This window comes from Neoarius graeffei, chromosome 23, assembly GCF_027579695.1.
Source record: "Neoarius graeffei isolate fNeoGra1 chromosome 23, fNeoGra1.pri, whole genome shotgun sequence".
NCBI classification, from domain to species: Eukaryota; Metazoa; Chordata; class Actinopteri; order Siluriformes; family Ariidae; genus Neoarius; species Neoarius graeffei.
The window spans coordinates 18,895,773-18,914,119 of NC_083591.1; the positions used below are offsets into that span (position 1 = coordinate 18,895,773).

The 18,347-nt window shown below is 44.8% G+C and overlaps 1 protein-coding gene across 2 annotated transcripts in view; it reads right to left on the bottom strand.

Annotated features, from left to right (window-relative positions):
• cux1b (cut-like homeobox 1b) overlaps positions 1 to 18,347 on the bottom strand; it is a 296,665-nt gene that overhangs the window by 11,925 nt on the left and 266,393 nt on the right. The window contains exons 15-18 of one of the 2 annotated variants that reach the window (XM_060905892.1): positions 10,502 to 10,638; positions 10,326 to 10,392; positions 10,133 to 10,245; positions 1,704 to 1,856 (exon numbers count right to left, since the gene is read on the bottom strand). In XM_060905892.1, coding sequence (XP_060761875.1) covers positions 1,704 to 1,856; positions 10,133 to 10,245; positions 10,326 to 10,392; positions 10,502 to 10,638 — 470 coding nt within the window. The remainder of the gene's footprint in view (positions 1 to 1,703; positions 1,857 to 10,132; positions 10,246 to 10,325; positions 10,393 to 10,501; positions 10,639 to 18,347) is intronic. The other variant, XM_060905893.1, reaches the window with a different exon arrangement.

Here is an 18,347-nt window from a genome sequence, read left to right on the forward strand (position 1 = left end):
TGAATGAACGGAGAACTGAACAAACAACTGAAAGTCAGATTGTTTCAAAAACAATCAGCCACAATATTGGCCTTCAAGAAGCGAGAACACAGATGGGTAAGCTCCGACTCTCATTTGGATAAAAAAAAACACGTTGTTTACCTGCATTTAGATTAATACATGTAACTTGTATTGTGTGTTTAAGTTACTGGTATAAGATTATTTAATTTGCTTCAGAATGTGATTGTCTCAGTTCATCTGATTATTTAATTAGCCTTTTACGTTTTATCAGTGAAAATGCATGCATGTTGTACAAGTTATAACACCTATCCTGTTTTAATGAGAGTCAACACACAATCAATGAAGTCAAATCAGTCTTAGTTGAGTAAGTCGTAAACGGTATTTCTTACTTTCACCATAAATGTTTATTTATACGACTTTGGTCTATAGCTGTAAAAGGCCTCGGCCTGAAAACCAGTTCCTGCTGTGATGTCACGCACTCAGGGCTGGTTGGCTCAGCGGGGCAGCTCGAATGCCAACTTTGCAGTTGATTTTAACTCTCAAAAATATATATTTTTTTATTCCCATTTATGCAGCATACAAGAGTCAAGGATGGAGATACTATCCACTCAGAAATTTATTTAAAAATAAAGGCTCTGCATATCTCCCTTAAAGGAATACGCCACCCCCAAGTGAAATTGAGTCAGTCCCTGCAGTCCCTAGAGTTGGATGAGTGAGCCAAAGCATTTTGTAGCCGACCCAGCCATTGTACTGATCTGGAAACGTCCCGGTTAGCTTTAGCTTAGCGTAGTCGCTGTAATCCGGCGTGTCCAGCTAGCATTGTCGTTGCAAAAGTGAGTCAAATAACTCAAGATTTTTCATAATTATTTCTCATGACCTGTACATTCACATTGAGTACACATATCAATGCAAATTAACACGAAGAGATTTACTAGACCAATTTATATCTGGAACTATTTTCGGCCACAGCACAGGCAAAGCACCGCTGCAGGTGCAAAGACACCACGCAGCACCACAACTTCCGTCAATACACCAGTGTTACCAGGGAAACCAGGGTTTTCAGGTGCTGCGTGGTGTCTTTGCGCCTGCAGCGGTGCTTTGCCTGTGCTGTGGCCGAAAATAGTTCCAGATATAAATTGGTCTAGTAAACCCCTTCGTGTTAATTTGCATTGATATGTGTACTCGATGTGAATGTACAGGTCATGAGAAATAATTATAAAAAATCTTGAGTTATTTGATTCACTTTTGCAACGACAATGCTAGCTGGACATGCCGGATTACAGCGACTACGCTAAGCTAAAGCTAACCGGGACGTTTCCAGATCAGGACAATGGCTGGGTCGGCTACAAAACGCTTTGGCTCACTCATCCGACTCTAGGGACTGCAGGGACTGACTCAATTTCACTTGGGGGTGGCATATTCCTTTAAGGGATTATCGCAGCAAGGCTTTTGGACAGACGAACCGCTCGGACTCGGAATTTGGCGACATGTCAGGGATCATTTTTCAGATTCTTCGCTTCAGGATATTTCATGGACTCTGAACACAGGCCAGTATATTTTTTGTAACGCTGTTGGAATGTTGTCTTTTGTGTGATATTGTCCTTTATTATTAGTTTTTTTTAAATGTAAACTTTATTTTTATTTAATAAATCCACAAGCTGTATTCTGGTCTTTTCTGTTGTATACAAGCTAAAATACGTAACAAGTGAGATGTCAGAGTTGTGGGTCTGAGGACGCACTCTGGTTGGGTAACTCTGTAGGAACTTGATCTTCTCATAGAGTTTGATGTTGTCAGCACGTAGGCTGTCCAGCTCCGACTGCAGGGCCTGCAGAGTCTGCTGCATAGAACGACTCTCCTGAGAGACAAAGAACCACATGTACAGAGAGAGAGAGACAAACAAAGAACAACAAGAGAAACAAATGAACAGACAGAGAAAGAGAGCAGGGGAGAGTGAAAGATAAAGGAGAAAAAAAACAAGCGTTTTTGTGATTAAAGAATAATATTTTGTTGACTGTATAATAGGCTTAGAAGTAGTTTTTTTTAAAAATATATGCTCATTTTGAATTTGATGTCAGCAACACGTTTCAGAAAAGTTGGGACAGGCGCATGTTTACCACTGTGTTGCATCACCTCTACTTTTAACAACACTCTGTAAATGTTTGGGAACTGAGGAGACTAATTTCTGTAGTTTGAAAGAGAAATGTTGTCCCATTCTTCCCTGAGAAACAAATTCAGTTGCTCAATAGTTCGGGGTCTCCTTTATCGTATTTTGTGCTTCATAATGCGCCAGATGTTTTCAATAGGAGACAGGTCCGGACTGCAGGCAAGCCAGTTGAGCACCCATATTCTTTTACTACAGAGCCATGCAGTTTTAATATGTACAGAAAGCGGTTTGGTGTTGTCTTGCTGAAAGAAGAAAGGCCTTCCCTGAAAAACATTCTGTCTGGATGGCAGCATATTGCTCTGAAACATGTATATATCAATCAGCATTAATGATGCCTTCCCAGATGTACAAGCTACCCATGTCATGTGCACTAATGCCCCCTCATACAATCACAGATGCTGGCTTTTGAACTGTGCACTGATAACAAGCCAGATGGTCCCTCTCCTCTTTAGCCTGGAGGACGAAGTGTCTATGATTTCTAAAAAGAATTTCTACTTTTGATTCGTCAGACCTCGGGACAATTTTCCACTTCACCTCAGTCCATCGTAAAAGAGCTCGGGCCCAGAGAAGGTGGCAGTGTTTCTGCATATTGTTTATATCTGGTTTTAACTTGCATTTGTGGATGGAGTAATGAACTGTTTTCACAGATGATTGTTTTCTGAAGTGTTCCTGAGCCCATACAGTGATTTCCATTACAGACAGGTCTGCTTTTAATGCAGTGTCTCCTGAGGGCCTGAAGATCACAGGTATCCAATGTCAGTTTTCAGCCTTGTCTCTTGCATACAGAGATTTCTCCAGATTCTCTGAAACTTTTAATGATATTACGTACAACCCCGATTCCAAAAAAGTTGGGACAAAGTACAAATTTTAAATAAAAACGGAATGCAATAATTTACAAATCTCAAAAACTGATATTGTATTCACAATAGAACATAGACAACATATCAAATGTCGAAAGTGAGACATTTTGAAATTTCATGCCAAATATTGGCTCATTTGAAATTTCATGACAGCAACACATCTCAAAAAAGTTGGGACAGGGGCAATAAGAGGCTGGAAAAGTTAAATGTACAAAAAAGGAACAGCTGGAGGACCAAATTGCAACTCATTAGGTCAATTGGCAATAGGTCATTAACATGACTGGGTATAAAAAGAGCATCTTGGAGTGGCAGCGGCTCTCAGAAGTAAAGATGGGAAGAGCATCACCAATCCCCCTAATTCTGCACCGACAAATAGTGGAGCAATATCAGAAAGGAGTTCGACAGTGTAAAATTGCAAAGAGTTTGAACATATCATCATCTACAGTGCATAATATCATCAAAAGATTCAGAGAATCTGGAAGAATCTCTGTGCGTAAGGGTCAAGGCCGGAAAACCATACTGTGTGCCTGTGATCTTCGGGCCCTTAGACGGCACTGCATCACATACAGGCATGCTTCTGTATTGGAAATCACAAAATGGGCTCAGGAATATTTCCAGAGAACATTATCTGTGAACACAATTCACCGTGCCATCCGCCGTTGCCAGCTAAAACTCTATAGTTCAAAGAAGAAGCCGTATCTAAACGTGATCCAGAAGCTCAGACGTCTTCTCTGGGCCAAGACTCATTTAAAATGGACTGTGGCAAAGTGGAAAACTGTTCTGTGGTCAGACGAATCAAAATTTGAAGTTCTTTATGGAAATCAGAGACGCCGTGTCATTCAGACTAAAGAGGAGAAGGACGACCCAAGTTGTTGTCAGCGCTCAGTTCAGAAGCCTGCATCTCTGATGGTATGGGGTTGCATTAGTGCGTGTGGCATGGGCAGCTTACACATCTGGAAAGACACCATCAATGCTGAAAGGTATATCCAGGTTCTAGAGCAACATATGCTCCCATCCAGACGACGTCTCTTTCAGGGAAGACCTTGCATTTTCCAACATGACAATGCCAAACCACATACTGCATCAATTACAGCATCATGGCTGCATAGAAGAAGGGTCCGGGTACTGAACTGGCCAGCCTGCAGTCCAGATCTTTCACTCATAGAAAACATTTGGCGCATCATAAAACGGAAGTGTGGCAGTGGGGGCGTGGTCAAGCGTCGGTCTGTGACCGGAGGGCGGAGTCAGGGAAGGTAAGTGGCAGAATCACTACACCTGAGGTGAATTAACCCGTTTGTGTGTCTTCCCAGCAACCACGCCCTATATAAGGAGAGAGAGAGCAGAGGAAGTGAGCTCTCCCGAACCAGATGACTGATGTGTGTGTATCTGCGTGTGGCTGGGAGAGTGTATGTTTGCGACTGTAAAGTGCAAATAAACAGTTTTTGGAACTCAGTTCTGGCCTGCCGTACTTCTGTGCTCCACCCACCCGCTCTGACCTCTACAGTGGTGCTGAAACCCGGGATCCGAGCACAGAGGAGAACAGATCCATGGAGTCCTCCCCCTTCACAGACCTGATCCACGCCCTCACCATGGCCCAACAGAGCCAGCACCAGGCGCTGCTCACCCTCCGAAAGGAGCAAGAACAACGGTTCGAGGCCCTGGTGCTGGTGCAACAGGAAGATCGACAGGCGTTCCGGCACCTCCTCGCATCGGCGGGGTTCACCATCTCCACTGCTGCGGGCCCACTCCACCTCACCCTAACAAAGATGGGCCCGCACGACGACCCCGAGGCCTTCCTCACGCTATTTGAACAAGCAGCAGAGGCCTCGGGGTGGCCGGTGGAACAGCGCGTGGCGCGCCTCCTCCCCCTGCTAACGGGCGAGGCGCAGCTGGCCGCGCTACAGCTCCCCGCTGACAGCTGGCTGGTCTACGCGGACCTGCGCCGGGCCGTCCTCCAGCGTGTGGGGCGCACCCCCAAACAACATCGTCAGCGCTTCTGCGCTCTGTGCCTAGAGGAGGTCGGCTGCCCGTTCGTGTTTGGTCAGCAACTCCGGGACGCCTGCAGGCGGTGGCTGAGGGCTGACAACCGCGACGCCGAGGGAGTTGTCGACCTGGTGGCACTGGAGCAGTTCATCGCGCAACTTCCCAAAGAAACGGTGGAGTGGGTCCAGTGCCATCGCCCAGCATCGCTGGATCAGGCCATCGAGTTGGCGGAGGATCATTTGGCGGCTGTTCCTGCGGCAGGATCACAGATCCCCTCTTCGCTTCTCTCCTCTCTCTCTCTCTCTCTCTCTCCCCCCCTCCCCTTCTGTGTCTTGTCCTCGCCCCGTTCCCCCACAGCGGAGGTGGGGGCCGGCTCCCTCACAGCCGGTCCGCCGCACCCGCGGTGTCCTCCCGTTTCCTGCTTCCGTGTCTGTCTTCCCCCCCTCAGGTGAGTGAGCCCCAGAGTACCGGTGCAGAGAGAAAGCCCGGGCTGGTTTGCTGGCGCTGCGGGGAGCCGGGGCACCTCCAGCATCAATGCTCGGCAAAGGAGGTGGGCGCGGTGGTCCGGATCCCCGACGCGCCAGGAGCCGCCCTCGATTGGGCCGGAGCGTATCGCATACCGGTGAGTATCCAAGGGGATACAGATCAGGCGTTGGTGGACTCTGGCTGTAATCAGACCTCAATTCACCAAAGCCTGGTGCAAGACAAGGCATTGGGGGGAGCACAGGGGGTGAAGGTGTTGTGTGTGCATGGGGATGTTCACAGCTACCCTTTAGTGTCGGTCCACATTTTTTTCAGAGAGGAAAAATTTAGAGTAAAGGCGGCGGTTAATCCTCGCCTCACCCACTCGATAATTTTGGGGACTGATTGGCCGGGATTCGGGGAGTTAATGAGCCATCTAGTGAAGAGTGGGTCCTGCCGTAGTTTGGCAGGGAGAGGTCCCGGTGTCGCTTTGGCGGGAGCAGCTGTCACAGAGCCGTCTACATCATCTCCGCGTCAGAGTGAGGAGCTGCAGGCTCCTCCTCCCTCTCTCGGAGAATCCCTCGCAGATTTTCCATTAGAACAGTTGCGAGACGAGACTCTGCAGCATGCATTTGACCAAGTGAGAGTAATCGATGGTCAAACGCTCCAGCCAAATGCCACCCCGTCCTTCCCCTATTTTTCTATTATGAAGGATAGATTATACCGAGTGACGCAGGACACTCAGACTAAAGAACAAATCACGCAGCTCTTGATTCCAAAAAGCCGCCAGGAATTGGTATTCCAGGCGGCTCACTTTAATCCCATGGCTGGACACTTGGGGCAGGATAAAACACTAGCCCGAATAATGGCCCGGTTCTATTGGCCAGGGATTCGCGGTAATGTCTGTAGGTGGTGTACGGCGTGCCGCGAACGCCAGTTAGTAAATCCCATGGCCATTCCAAAAGTGCCTTTGCGCCCTCTCCCATTAATCGAGACTCCGTTCGAAAGGATTGGGATGGATCTCGTCGGGCCATTAGATTGGTCAACACGAGGGTACCACTTTATATTAGTTCTAGTGGACTATGCAACGCGATACCCGGAAGCAGTGCCTCTTCGCAATATCTCAGCACGCAGTATTGCGGAAGTGCTCTTCCGTGTCATCTCCCGAGTTGGAATCCCCAAAGAGATTCTGACTGATCAAGGCACCTCGTTTACGTCACGAACACTGAACGAACTTTATGGGTTATCAGGTATTAAGCCGAGCCGCACCAGCGTTTATCACCCACAAACGGACGGTTTAGTCAAACGATTGAATCGCACCCTCAAAAATATATTTAGGAAATTCGTAAGCGAGGACGCACGTAATTGGGATAAATGGCTCGAACCCTTGTTGTTTTCAGTGCGAGAGGTCCCACAAGCCTCCACGGGGTTCTCCCCGTTCGAACTGTTATATGGACGTAAGCCGCGCGGCATTTTAGACGTGCTGTGAGAAAATTGGGAGGAGGGACCTTCACCAAGTAAAAATGAAATTCAATACGTTATGGACCTGCATGCAAAACTCCACACACTCACACACCTAACCCAGGAGAATTTGCGGCAGGCCCAAGAACGGCAAACCCGCCTGTACGACAAGGGTACGCGCCTTAGGGAGTTCGCACCGGGAGATAAAGTACTCGTACTGTTGCCCACATCGAGCTCCAAATTGGTCGCCAAGTGGCAAGGACCCTTTTAGGTCACACCGCGAGTCGGGGACGTTGACTATGAGGTGAGGCGAACGGACAGGGGTGGGGCACTACAGATTTACCACCTCAATCTGCTCAAACTCTGGAATGAGGAGGTCCCCGTGGCGTTGGTGTTGGTGGTTCCGGAGAAGGCGGAGCTGGGGCCGGAGGTTCAAAAGGGAGCATTGGCATCGCGTACCTCTCTGGTCCCCTGTGGAGACCACCTCTCCCCAACCCAACTCACGGAAGTTGCCCAGTTGCAGACCGAATTTTCGGACGTGTTCTCGCCCCTGCCCGGCTGCACCGACCTCATAGAGCACCACATTGAGAGGCCCCCCGGGGGTGGTAGTGCGTAGCCGCCCTTACAGGCTACCCAAACACAAGAAAAAAGTGGTTCGGGAAGAACTCGAGGCCATGCTTGAAATGGGCATCGTTGAGGAGTCCCACAGCGACTGGAGCAGCCCAGTGGTCTTGGTACCCAAGGGCGATGGGTCGGTCCGGTTCTGTGTAGACTGTAGAAAAGTCAACGCGGTGTCTAAATTCGACGCGTACCCAATGCCTCGTATTGATGAGTTGCTCGATCGACTAGGCATGGCTCGCTTTTACTCGACACTGGATTTGACGAAGGGTTATTGGCAGATCCCCTTGACTCCATTATCCCGAGAAAAAACGGCCTTTTCCACACCATTCGGCTTACACCAGTTTGTCACACTTCCTTTTGGGCTGTTTGGGGCGCCCGCTACGTTTCAGCGGCTGATGGATAGGGTCCTCCGCCCCCACGCCTGCTATGCGGCCGCGTACCTTGACTACATCATTATTTATAGTAATGACTGGCCGTGGCACCTACAACACCTGAGGGACGTCCTTAGGTCGCTGAAGTGGGCGGGTCTCACAGCCAACCCGAAGAAGTGTGCAATTGGGCGGGTGGAAGTACGGTATCTGGGCTTCCACTTGGGCAATGGGCAGGTGCGTCCCCAAATTAACAAGATGGCAGCGATTGCAGCCTGCCCGAGGCCCAAGACCAAAAAGGGGGTGAGACAGTTCCTGGGGCTGGCTGGCTATTATCATAGGTTTATACCTAATTATTCGGACGTCACCAGCCCGCTGACTGATCTCACTAAAAAGAGGCACCAGATCCGGTCCAGTGGACGGAGCAATGCCAGCGGGCTTTTTCTGAGGTAAAGGCTGCACTGTGTGGGGGGCCACTGTTACACTCCCCTGACTTTTCTCTCCCTTTTATATTGCAGACGGACGCGTCGGACAGAGGGCTGGGGGCTGTTTTGTCCCAGGAGGGGGAGGGGGAGGATCACCCAGTGCTGTACATAAGTCGTAAGCTGTCAGTGCGTGAGGGGCGCTACAGCACCATAGAGAAGGAGTGCCTGGCCATCAAGTGGGTGGTCCTTGCCCTCCGTTACTACCTGCTGGGACGCCTTTTCACCCTCTGTTCGGACCACGCACCCCTCCAGTGGCTCCACCGCATGAAGGATACCAACGCACGGATCACCCGTTTGTATCTGGCACTCCAACCCTTCAATTTCAAGGTGGTCCACAGGCCGGGGATGGTCGTGGCGGACTTCCTCTCCCGTCGGGGGGGGGGGGGGGGGGGGGGTGTGTGTGTGTCCGTTGCAGGCCGGACGGCTGCTTGGCCTGAGTCGGGGGGGTTGGCTGCAGGCCGGACGGCTGCCCGGCCTGAGTCGGGCGGTGGGGGTATGTGGCAGTGGGGGCGTGGTCAAGTGTCGGTCTGTGACCGGAGGGCGGAGTCAGGGAAGGCAAGTGGCAGAATCACTACACCTGAGGTGAATTAACCTGTTTGTGTGTCTTCCCAGCAACCATGCCCTATATAAGGAGAGAGAGAAGAGGAAGTGAGCTCTCCCGAACCAGATGACTGATGTGTGTGTATATGCGTGTGGCTGGGAGAGTGCATGTTTGTGACTGTAAAGTGCAAATAAAAAGACTCAGACTTTGGAACTCAGTTCTGGCCTGCCGTACTTCTGTGCTCCACCCACCCGCTCTGACCTCTGCAGGAAGATACGACAAAAAAGACTTAAGACAGTTGAGCAACTAGAATCCTACGTTAGACAAGAATGGGTTCACATTCCTATCCCTAAACTTGAGCAACTTGTCTCCTCAGTCCCCAGACATTTACAGACTGTTGTAAAGAGAAAAGGGGATGTCTCACAGTGGTAAACATGGCCTTGTCCCAACTTTTTTGAGATGTGGTGTTGTCATGAAATTTAAAATCACCTAATTTTTCTCTTTAAATGATACATTTTCTCAGTTTAAACATTTGATATGTCATCTATGTTCTATTCTGAATAAAATATGGAATTTTGAAACTTCCACATCATTGCATTCCGTTTTTATTTACAATTTGTACTTTGTCCCAACTTTTTTGGAATCGGGGTTGTACCATAGATGATGTGATCTCCAAATTCTTTGCAATTTTACATTGAGGAACTATATTCTTAAATTGTTGCACTGTTTGGCCACACAGTCTTTCACAGAGAGGTGAACCCATCCTCATCTTTACTTCGGAGAGACTCCACCTCTCTGGGATGCTCTTTTTATACACAACCATGTTATTGACCTGTTACCAATTAACCAAATTAGGTTTTTTGAAATTACACAACTTCTTCAGTCTTTTGTTGCCCCTGCCCCAACTTTTCCCAAACATGTTGCTGACATCGAATTCAAAATGAGCAGATATTAAAAATAAATAAAGTTTCTCAGTTTCAACATCCGATATCTTGTCTTTTTACTATTTTCAATAAAATATAGGGTTTCTGTGATTTGCAAATCTTCACATTCTGTTTTTATTTATGTTTTACACAGTGTCCCAACTTTTGGGGTTGGATATAGATTCTATAGAATTCTAGTGGACTTCATGAATAAGGATATGAGTGGATTTGAGAAAGAAGGCCATGAGCGGAAGGGAACTTACAGACTCCAGTTCCTGGTTGCGAGCTCGGAATCGCTCTCTCTGGCTGGAGATGATGGACAGCAGAGAGTCCATCTGTCCCTGAGGAAGCTCAGCCTGAGAAGAGATGCCCACTCCTGCGCACGCGCACACACAGGTTTATTCAGACTGTCTCAGGTGCACATGGTGCAATGTGTGTAGTTTGTGTGTGTGTTACCTGTGAACAGAGCCGTGGCCTCTTTAATAGGCTCAGGGATTCGGTCCATGCCGCTCAGGTCCGCCCCCTAGTGGACAAATCACAAGCTTCGGCACTCACTCGGTAGGTGTCTCACCTTTTCACATTTCATTTCCTGTCTCCCTGCTTGCCCTCTGAGCAGTCTGTGTGTGGTTTACCTCAGTATCGGGGCGTGACAGGGAGGACATGGCCTGGATGGTGCTCAGGTCATGCTCCAATTTGAAGATGAGCTCCTTCTGCTCAGCGCTGGTCTTTACCGCGGCTGAAAACTCCACCTGAAGCGCAGCATAGCGTCCTGGCACACAGACACACAATCACATTGGGCCTGTCACATCATCATCAAAGCACTATCATTACATCAAATGGAACTTACCTGCAGTGAGGATCTATTTTTAATGATTGATTATATAAACACTCGGGAGGGAAAAGAGATGGAACAGGTTTCGCTGTGCAGATATTACCCGAGGAGACACAATGATGAAGAACGGTTAGGAGCCGTTTCATGAGGTTGCGCTTGGATTCGAATAAACCCTTAAAGAAGCAGCATTTTATGAAACACACTTTGGGGCTAAAGCAGAAAAAAGCGGTACTGGAGTGTCCAGTACCTTTAATTTCATTACAGTGATGGAAAGCACAGCTACGATCATGTTCTAAATTACACTTATTACTGAGATTGACTCAACATTTGGATTTAATCCAAACTTACCCCTGTAAATAAATGATAAACTTTTCAAAAGACAAACTGAATGGTTTGTAAACTTTTTGTTCCCCAGAGTGCAAAGCACCAAGTGTGTATTCAAGAGTATTTAAAATGAGCCAGTTGTTTACTCAACCCCAAATAATGTTAGTTTTACAGGAAATGTGGTGAAGTTGAGTTGCATTCTGACTAAAAGAGGAGCTTAGATTGCATTTCACTAAAACTCTAGCTTGGTATTGACTTGGGATTGTGTCGGGAAAAACAAAGAAATCTCAAAAATCGGGATGGTTTTGATCAACCCCGAGTTCAGCAAGTGGCTGCTCACGGCATTGACGGTCAACAAAGCGGGACTTCTTTAATTTTAAAGGATATATAATGTCTACATCAATGCTTGCTTTAAATTAATCATTATACAGACATTAGCGTGTCTGCCTCTCGACTGAGAGATCGCGAGTTCTACTCACGGTCGAGTCATACCAAAGACCATCATAAAAATGGTACCTACTACCATCTGGCAAGGCATACTGCAATACAGATGCGAGGGGGGAAGTCAAACTCTCGCAGTTCCCAGAGGACTAGCCCCACACTGTAACCCTAGCTATGTAATAGGTGAGAGGCAGAGGGATACCGAAATGGAGATCAGAGCCGCACCCATACGCCTCAAGGAGTTGGGTAGTACTGGGACAGGAGACTGCCTGGGAAGACCAGATTCTGGTGCAAGAGGGACTTTGGGGGACATTTTTACAGCATGAACACAGAGATCGAATGTGTCATTCTGAATTTCTGATTCTGATGCAGAAAAATGATGCGATTCATACAGGACTATAAACTGCTCCAGTTCTAACTATTGCGATTACACTCAAATTCCTTCAACTTAAATGCATTATTTGTATTCAGGTGTTTCTTCACTGTATGTAGACATTGCTACTTACATGTTCCTCTTAAAACGTGTGCGTCGGAGAAGGGAACAAAGACAGGGAAGAAAGGGACGGACCACAAGCCATGTGTGTTTGTATAAAAGATATTTACTTCAATTATCACACCTAGGGTGCTAGTGAATAATAATAATCATAATAACAATAATAATACATTGTGAAGATTTCTTACAGTGATATTGCTTCTCCATATTGTATAAGGGACTGTTTTACAGTGCTGAGAACAGACTACATGACACTTATTAAAGAAAAAAAAAAAGAGGGGGAAAACCCCCTCACAAAGATCAGAGGAAAAAGTGAAAATGTGAAATTAAATCCCAAACCTAACACGAGGCGAGGTGAGGTGAGGTGAGGCGAGGTTTGGAGGTGAGCAGAGAGAGGAGAAAGGCAGTACAAGTCTTAAATGCTCATGCAGACTGACGTGACGAGGTCACACTGAAACACACGGGTGTTCAAGAGTTCGGGAAGGAAGATCGATTATTCTGGTCACAATAAAGTCAAGGATCATGATTCAGAGGCTTTGCAGAAATCCGTCTATTCAGGTCTATGGCACTGGATCTAGTGGAAAGGACGAGGAAGAAAACACAAACAGCAATCACTTGGATTAAAAATGGAGCGAAACTGAAAGCATCTTGAATGCTTCACATACATGACCTAAAGCCTAGACTCATGCGTTTGGTGTGAGCAGGTGTGTACGTGTGTGTACGTGTGTGTGTGTGTACCCAAACTGGAGCCAGACGAACAAATCTCACCCATGATCGCGCTCTCCTGGATACAAACCTCAAAAATATGGGTGTTTAAGTCAAGTGCTAATTAGAGCCTGAGATGCCTGACTCCATCTCAGAACTTCAACGCCAATTTGGTGGTGACGAAATGAAGTTAAGAGCCAAGAAGCGTCAGTAAGGTGAGAGAGAGAAAAGTAAAACGGTAAATCAACACAAAAGTATATACACATCCTACCATACAAAACCACGTCGAGACACACAGACCTCAGAGTCTCAGGGAACGTCTGACTGACAATCTTAGTATTTGGCATGATCCGTATCCGTCCCGAAAAAAAAAAGAAACAAAAAGTCGTCCGACCTCTGAAGCGTTTCTCTTGAAGGTCTTCTCCATATCATGATCTGATAAAGTTTGTACATCTTATTACATACTATACATAGAAAGTTACCATGTCATTATTATTATTATTGTTTTTTTTAAATCATTTTTGTTGTCGTTTTTTTCTTTTGGACTGTGTACACGTCTTAAACCCGTTCGTAGTGAGTGCTTATCAAACGCTAGTGGACAAAATAAAAACCATTTCCCCATAAGTAATATACGATATACATATGCGAGGGGGCTTTGAGGCCTCTGGCACTTTAAGGCTGGGTGTGGGTGTGGCCCCAAATCCCCCGCCCCCCTCTTTTTTTTTTGTGTGTGTCAGTCCTGATATAATCCCACCCCAGATAATAAAGTAGTGTCCCAGCTTTCTAAAGCTTCAGCTGAAAAACCGTCCTTTAGAAAAAAGACTAGAAATCTGGCAGGGTGGCTTGAAGTAGTAAAGTGATCAAAGGTGAGGACCCACAAAATGGCCGATACGTAGAGTTCACTTTTTTCTTTACGTCTTTTTTTTCTTCTTTAAATACAAATGACTAACTGTAATCTCTGAAACAACTTCTTACAAAATGTGTTTGTAACCCAGTTTACATTTATGACCAATGCTGTGAAAACAAAACTTACCAATTCACATCCGAGTACAATTTAATCAATGAATCGTCAAATCAATGTGGACAAAAATATCATGAATCCGGATAGCAGCAAAGACTATAATTCCCATCAACCCCATGATCCGAGGTGACTCGAAACCATCACCTTATTTTCAAGGCTATAGCCAATAAACTTTTGTTTTTGTTTTTCTTTCCCAAAACATGCGCATCCTAGACATGTTGAGATTTGGGATAATCGAGTGATTCATGACATATTTAAAAAAAAAATCAACACTAGTCCTAAAGCTTATTCATATAAAAATGTGTGAGCAAATCGCGTCAACACTGTCGCACTAATGCTTTAAATGAACATCACAAGATAAGGAAACGAACAAACTTTAAAATCCATAAACATAAACTCTGACCAGCTACAACATGGCATGCATTCGCGTCCCAGTGATTCCGTTCAGTTCAGTTCAGAAGAATCCACTTCATTTCGAGTCCAAAACAACGGAGGCTCGTTTGTCCTGATAAAAGAGGCCAGTGTCGTTCCTGTGCACTTCCGCGATGGACAAAAACACAACCAGCACGAACAAGAACAGCGACACATGACATGATACGATACGTTTTTCGGTAAAATCTGTACAATGTTTGCATGGTGGTGTATAGAATCTCTGATTTACTTCGGTAGAAAAATAACAGTTTGTTCTGTTCTGAATTCACAAAATGCGCTTGTAAGAAATTCACAATTCGCTGTTGAGGGGGAAGTGATGAAGAAAACCGGGACTGACCTGAAACTCTGAAAAAATAAAGGTGTTCTCGAGTAGGCATGGAACAAGAGCACGGGCACGATTGTATCGTCTTTTGTTTTCCAGCACTTGTTGGCTGCATTTATAAGTTAGCTCTCGTATTCTCCATATTCTGGCAAAATTTGAAGGAAATTTCCATGTATCGCTATAAACAGGGACGCACCAGTACTGATATCCATCCCAGGTCCATTTAATTCTACTCTGCTAAACATGTGATACAAGCCTAGTGTACGTCATTAAGCTAATGAACTTGCGATCTAAACTTGCCATCTGTCAAAATATTGAGAAGCCATTACAGCGTTTCCTACAGAACATCTTTTAAACAAACGGTATCTAGCGTTAAATAGCGTGTGGTCAGCTGACCTGAGTGTGCAGAGCAGTATCAGTAAGCGTTCTCATTCAAAATGATCCTAAGGTGCTGCGAATCACGCACACAAAAAGATTTGCGAACACGGAGCAGTGAAACTGCTGCTTCTAAGAATGAGTAGTTCCGTTCAGCAAGCACTGAGATATTCTGCTTCCTTTCCTGTCTCTCAGCAGGCTCCAAGGAACAATTCACAACATTTTTGTTCTCCATCAACATAAATCAGTGTTAAATAAAATGCCCGGTGACATAAGTGACTCAACACTCAATTTCTGTATCAGTATTAACATTCGTAGTCGGGCTGAAAAACTGGTATCGACACATCCCTTGATAGAAATTGTAGTTTGGAATTAAATCCCGTTACATGCCTATCTCGAGAGTCTAAAAGAAAATAACCAAGATGATTAAATGCCCTAATGATGAAGACACTCCACTCAAGCTGGCTGTGTCTCGTTCTCAGTCCACGGCATCAGCCCCCCCCCCAGCAGTGGCGCAAGTTTGCAAGCATCTGATCCACGCACTTCCCTGGATTATCGAAAACCTTCTCAGTGTGGACCTTCTCAGAAACGGATCAGTGCCTTAGGTAAAGAAAAAAAATAAACCAAAACAAAACAAAAAATTAATGGGTCATCAACAGCAGTTGGGTTGTGAGCAAAAGCGTAAAGTTCTTTGATAAGGAGCTTCATCGTTAAATCTTTTAAAGGTTTTAAAGCAATTTCTTCTCAGTTCATTTCATTGCAAAGGTTGAAACTGAGTTAATTTTAAATGAAAAGACATGAATGAATAAAATTGTGTGTGTATATATATATATATATATATATATATATATAAACACACTTCTTTTAGCCTGAGCTCAAGTTACGGGGGAATAAAACGGATCGAACAGGGAGGATGTGGGACACAATGAAGGAATGAAAAAACCCCCCAAAAAAACCAAAAAACAAAACTTGTTGACCTGATAGATGCACTCGCATGCACACAATAACCCGTTTTAGTACAGTATTTGGTTTCTTTGAAAAGAGCTGCTGTAAAGGATTCTCTTTTTAATTCACTTCCCCAACTATACAAAACAGCAGATGAAATCATAAGTCATGGGTTTGAGTTCTTCATCGAATCATGTAACAGAACTGCATGAACGAAAGAGGAGGACATTTGAAAAAAACAAACAAACAAAACTTCAACACGGGTTCATTCAAGTCACTTAAGTCAGTGTTCTCATCAGTGTATGAATAACTTCGCATAAGATAAAACTAAATATCTTCCACTGACCAGTCAGTACAAAACAGCGACACGCAATGGTGAAAAGGAGAGGGGGGAAAAAACCCAACCAACCAACCAACCAAACAAACAAAAAAACAAAACATCAGCCTCAAGCACCAAGAAAAGGAGATCCGTGTTAAATTAAACCATACATAATTCAGTAAATCTGCAAAACCTGGAGGATTTAATCAGACGTGTGAAACCCCTAAAGCGTGTGTGGCTACAGAAAGCTTTCTGAAGAAACCAATAAAACATTCAAGACAAGAGGAGGACTTGGTGTTTATGCATTTGAGGACATTTCGAAATTAGAGAAGTGGAAAAAAAAGTGCAGGGACGAATACTGAGCATTCAAGAGACAGCCAAATGTTTAGTGTTTTATATACATTTATATACACTTACTGGCCACTTTATTAGGAACACCCGTTCATCCACCCACCTGCAGCGGTTTTGTGCAGTTCTCTAATCAGCCAATCCCTTGACAGCAGCACAATCATGCAGATACAAATCAAGAGCTCCAGTTAATGTTCAAACATCAGATTGGGAAAAATTGTAATCTCACAGTGAACTGTGACTTTCTTTCACTGTGGCATGGATGTTGGTTTGAGCCAGATGGACCGCTGCTTTGAGTATTTCAGAAAATGCTGATCTCCTGGGAATTTCACACACACACAACAGAATGGTACGAAAAACAAAAAACAAACAGAGTGATTGAAGGATATAGTAACTTGTATAATCACTCTTTACAACCGTGGTGAGCAGAAAAGCATCTCAGCATGCAACAGCAGACAGAAGACCACACTTATTGGGTTCCACTCCTGCAGCCAAGAGAAACTTAGAATCAAGAACAAGTTCCTATTAAAGTGGCCGGTGTGTACGTGCTATATATATATATATATATATATATATATATATATATATACACATACATATACACACACACACACAGTGTATGTATATATATATCATACACACACACACACACACACACACACACACACACAGTGTATATATATATATATATATATATATATATATATATATATATATATATATAAATAAAGAGACATGGCGTCGACATGGCGTCTTTTGTTAAAATTTATAAACATAGAACAGTTAGTGTTTCTTCGCTCTACAGTATGATGGAAACCATTTCATTGTCAGATGAACTGGGCTGAAATGATCCCACCTGCAGGGTAAGAAGGCACTCGAGACCCGGAGCGCGTCGACTGGCCCATGCCTTAGCCCATGCCATGCTCATATTCATTGACCTTTTAAAACGAGAACCTGTACTCGGACTGCGCTGCCTTTTATTTTTAGTCCCCGTGTAAGATTGTGCTTTATCAGTGATCAGTGACAGGATTTTCTGTGCAATCTGGAAGTGCGTTAGCTCTAAATCCAACATGATGAATAAGGATGTGGAAATGTGGGAGTGCTTTAAACTCGAAAGGCAATGAGATGTAACTGTTTAGTTTATAACCTTATGGTTCTTATATGATGGTAATTGCATTACCATGTTGCAGTGAAAACAGAGTTAAAGGAGACACAGTCAGTGTCCATGTGACAGAAAGCCTTTGGCTCCATTTAAAAAAAAAAAAAAAAAGGAGGGGAGGGTTTTACATACATAATTTTTTTTTAATTACTTTTTTTTGCAGAACGCAAATTGCAGGTGTGCTGCTTTAAGTGCTTTCAAAGACGATTCATTGAACCTGTAAAGGGCTTCGCGAAGTTAACAATAATCTCAATGGCAGTAAGAGCTGAAAAACGTTCACAGTTCCACAGGCTTCCATGGACTGAACTGCTTTGCTACTTTTAACCCCCAATCTTTGTGCTTTGAAAGCATGATGCAGTGCGGTATAAGGCCATCTGCTCGAAAACTTGATGGGGGAAATAAGTGAGATGAAATGAAATGAATAAGTGCAAATGATGAACAGATAATAGCTCGTGCTCAGTCTTCACACCACTGCACTGGGGTCAGACAGCAGGGCCGAATACAAAAGCCGACAAATCTCATTAAATATGCTGCTTTATGAAGAGCTTATAGTGCAGTATTTAAAAAAAAGGGAAAAAAACTGATGGCAATATTGGTGGTGTGAATAAATTCCTCTCTTTAAATTCCTTCGAAAAAGGGGGAAAAATGCACATTAAATGTTTAAGATCCCATGTTTTACTTTAAGTCACCCAACATAAAATGTAACGTTTCCTTATTTGTATTATTTTTTGCTAAATTTGTCGCTTAATGTAGAAAAAAGAC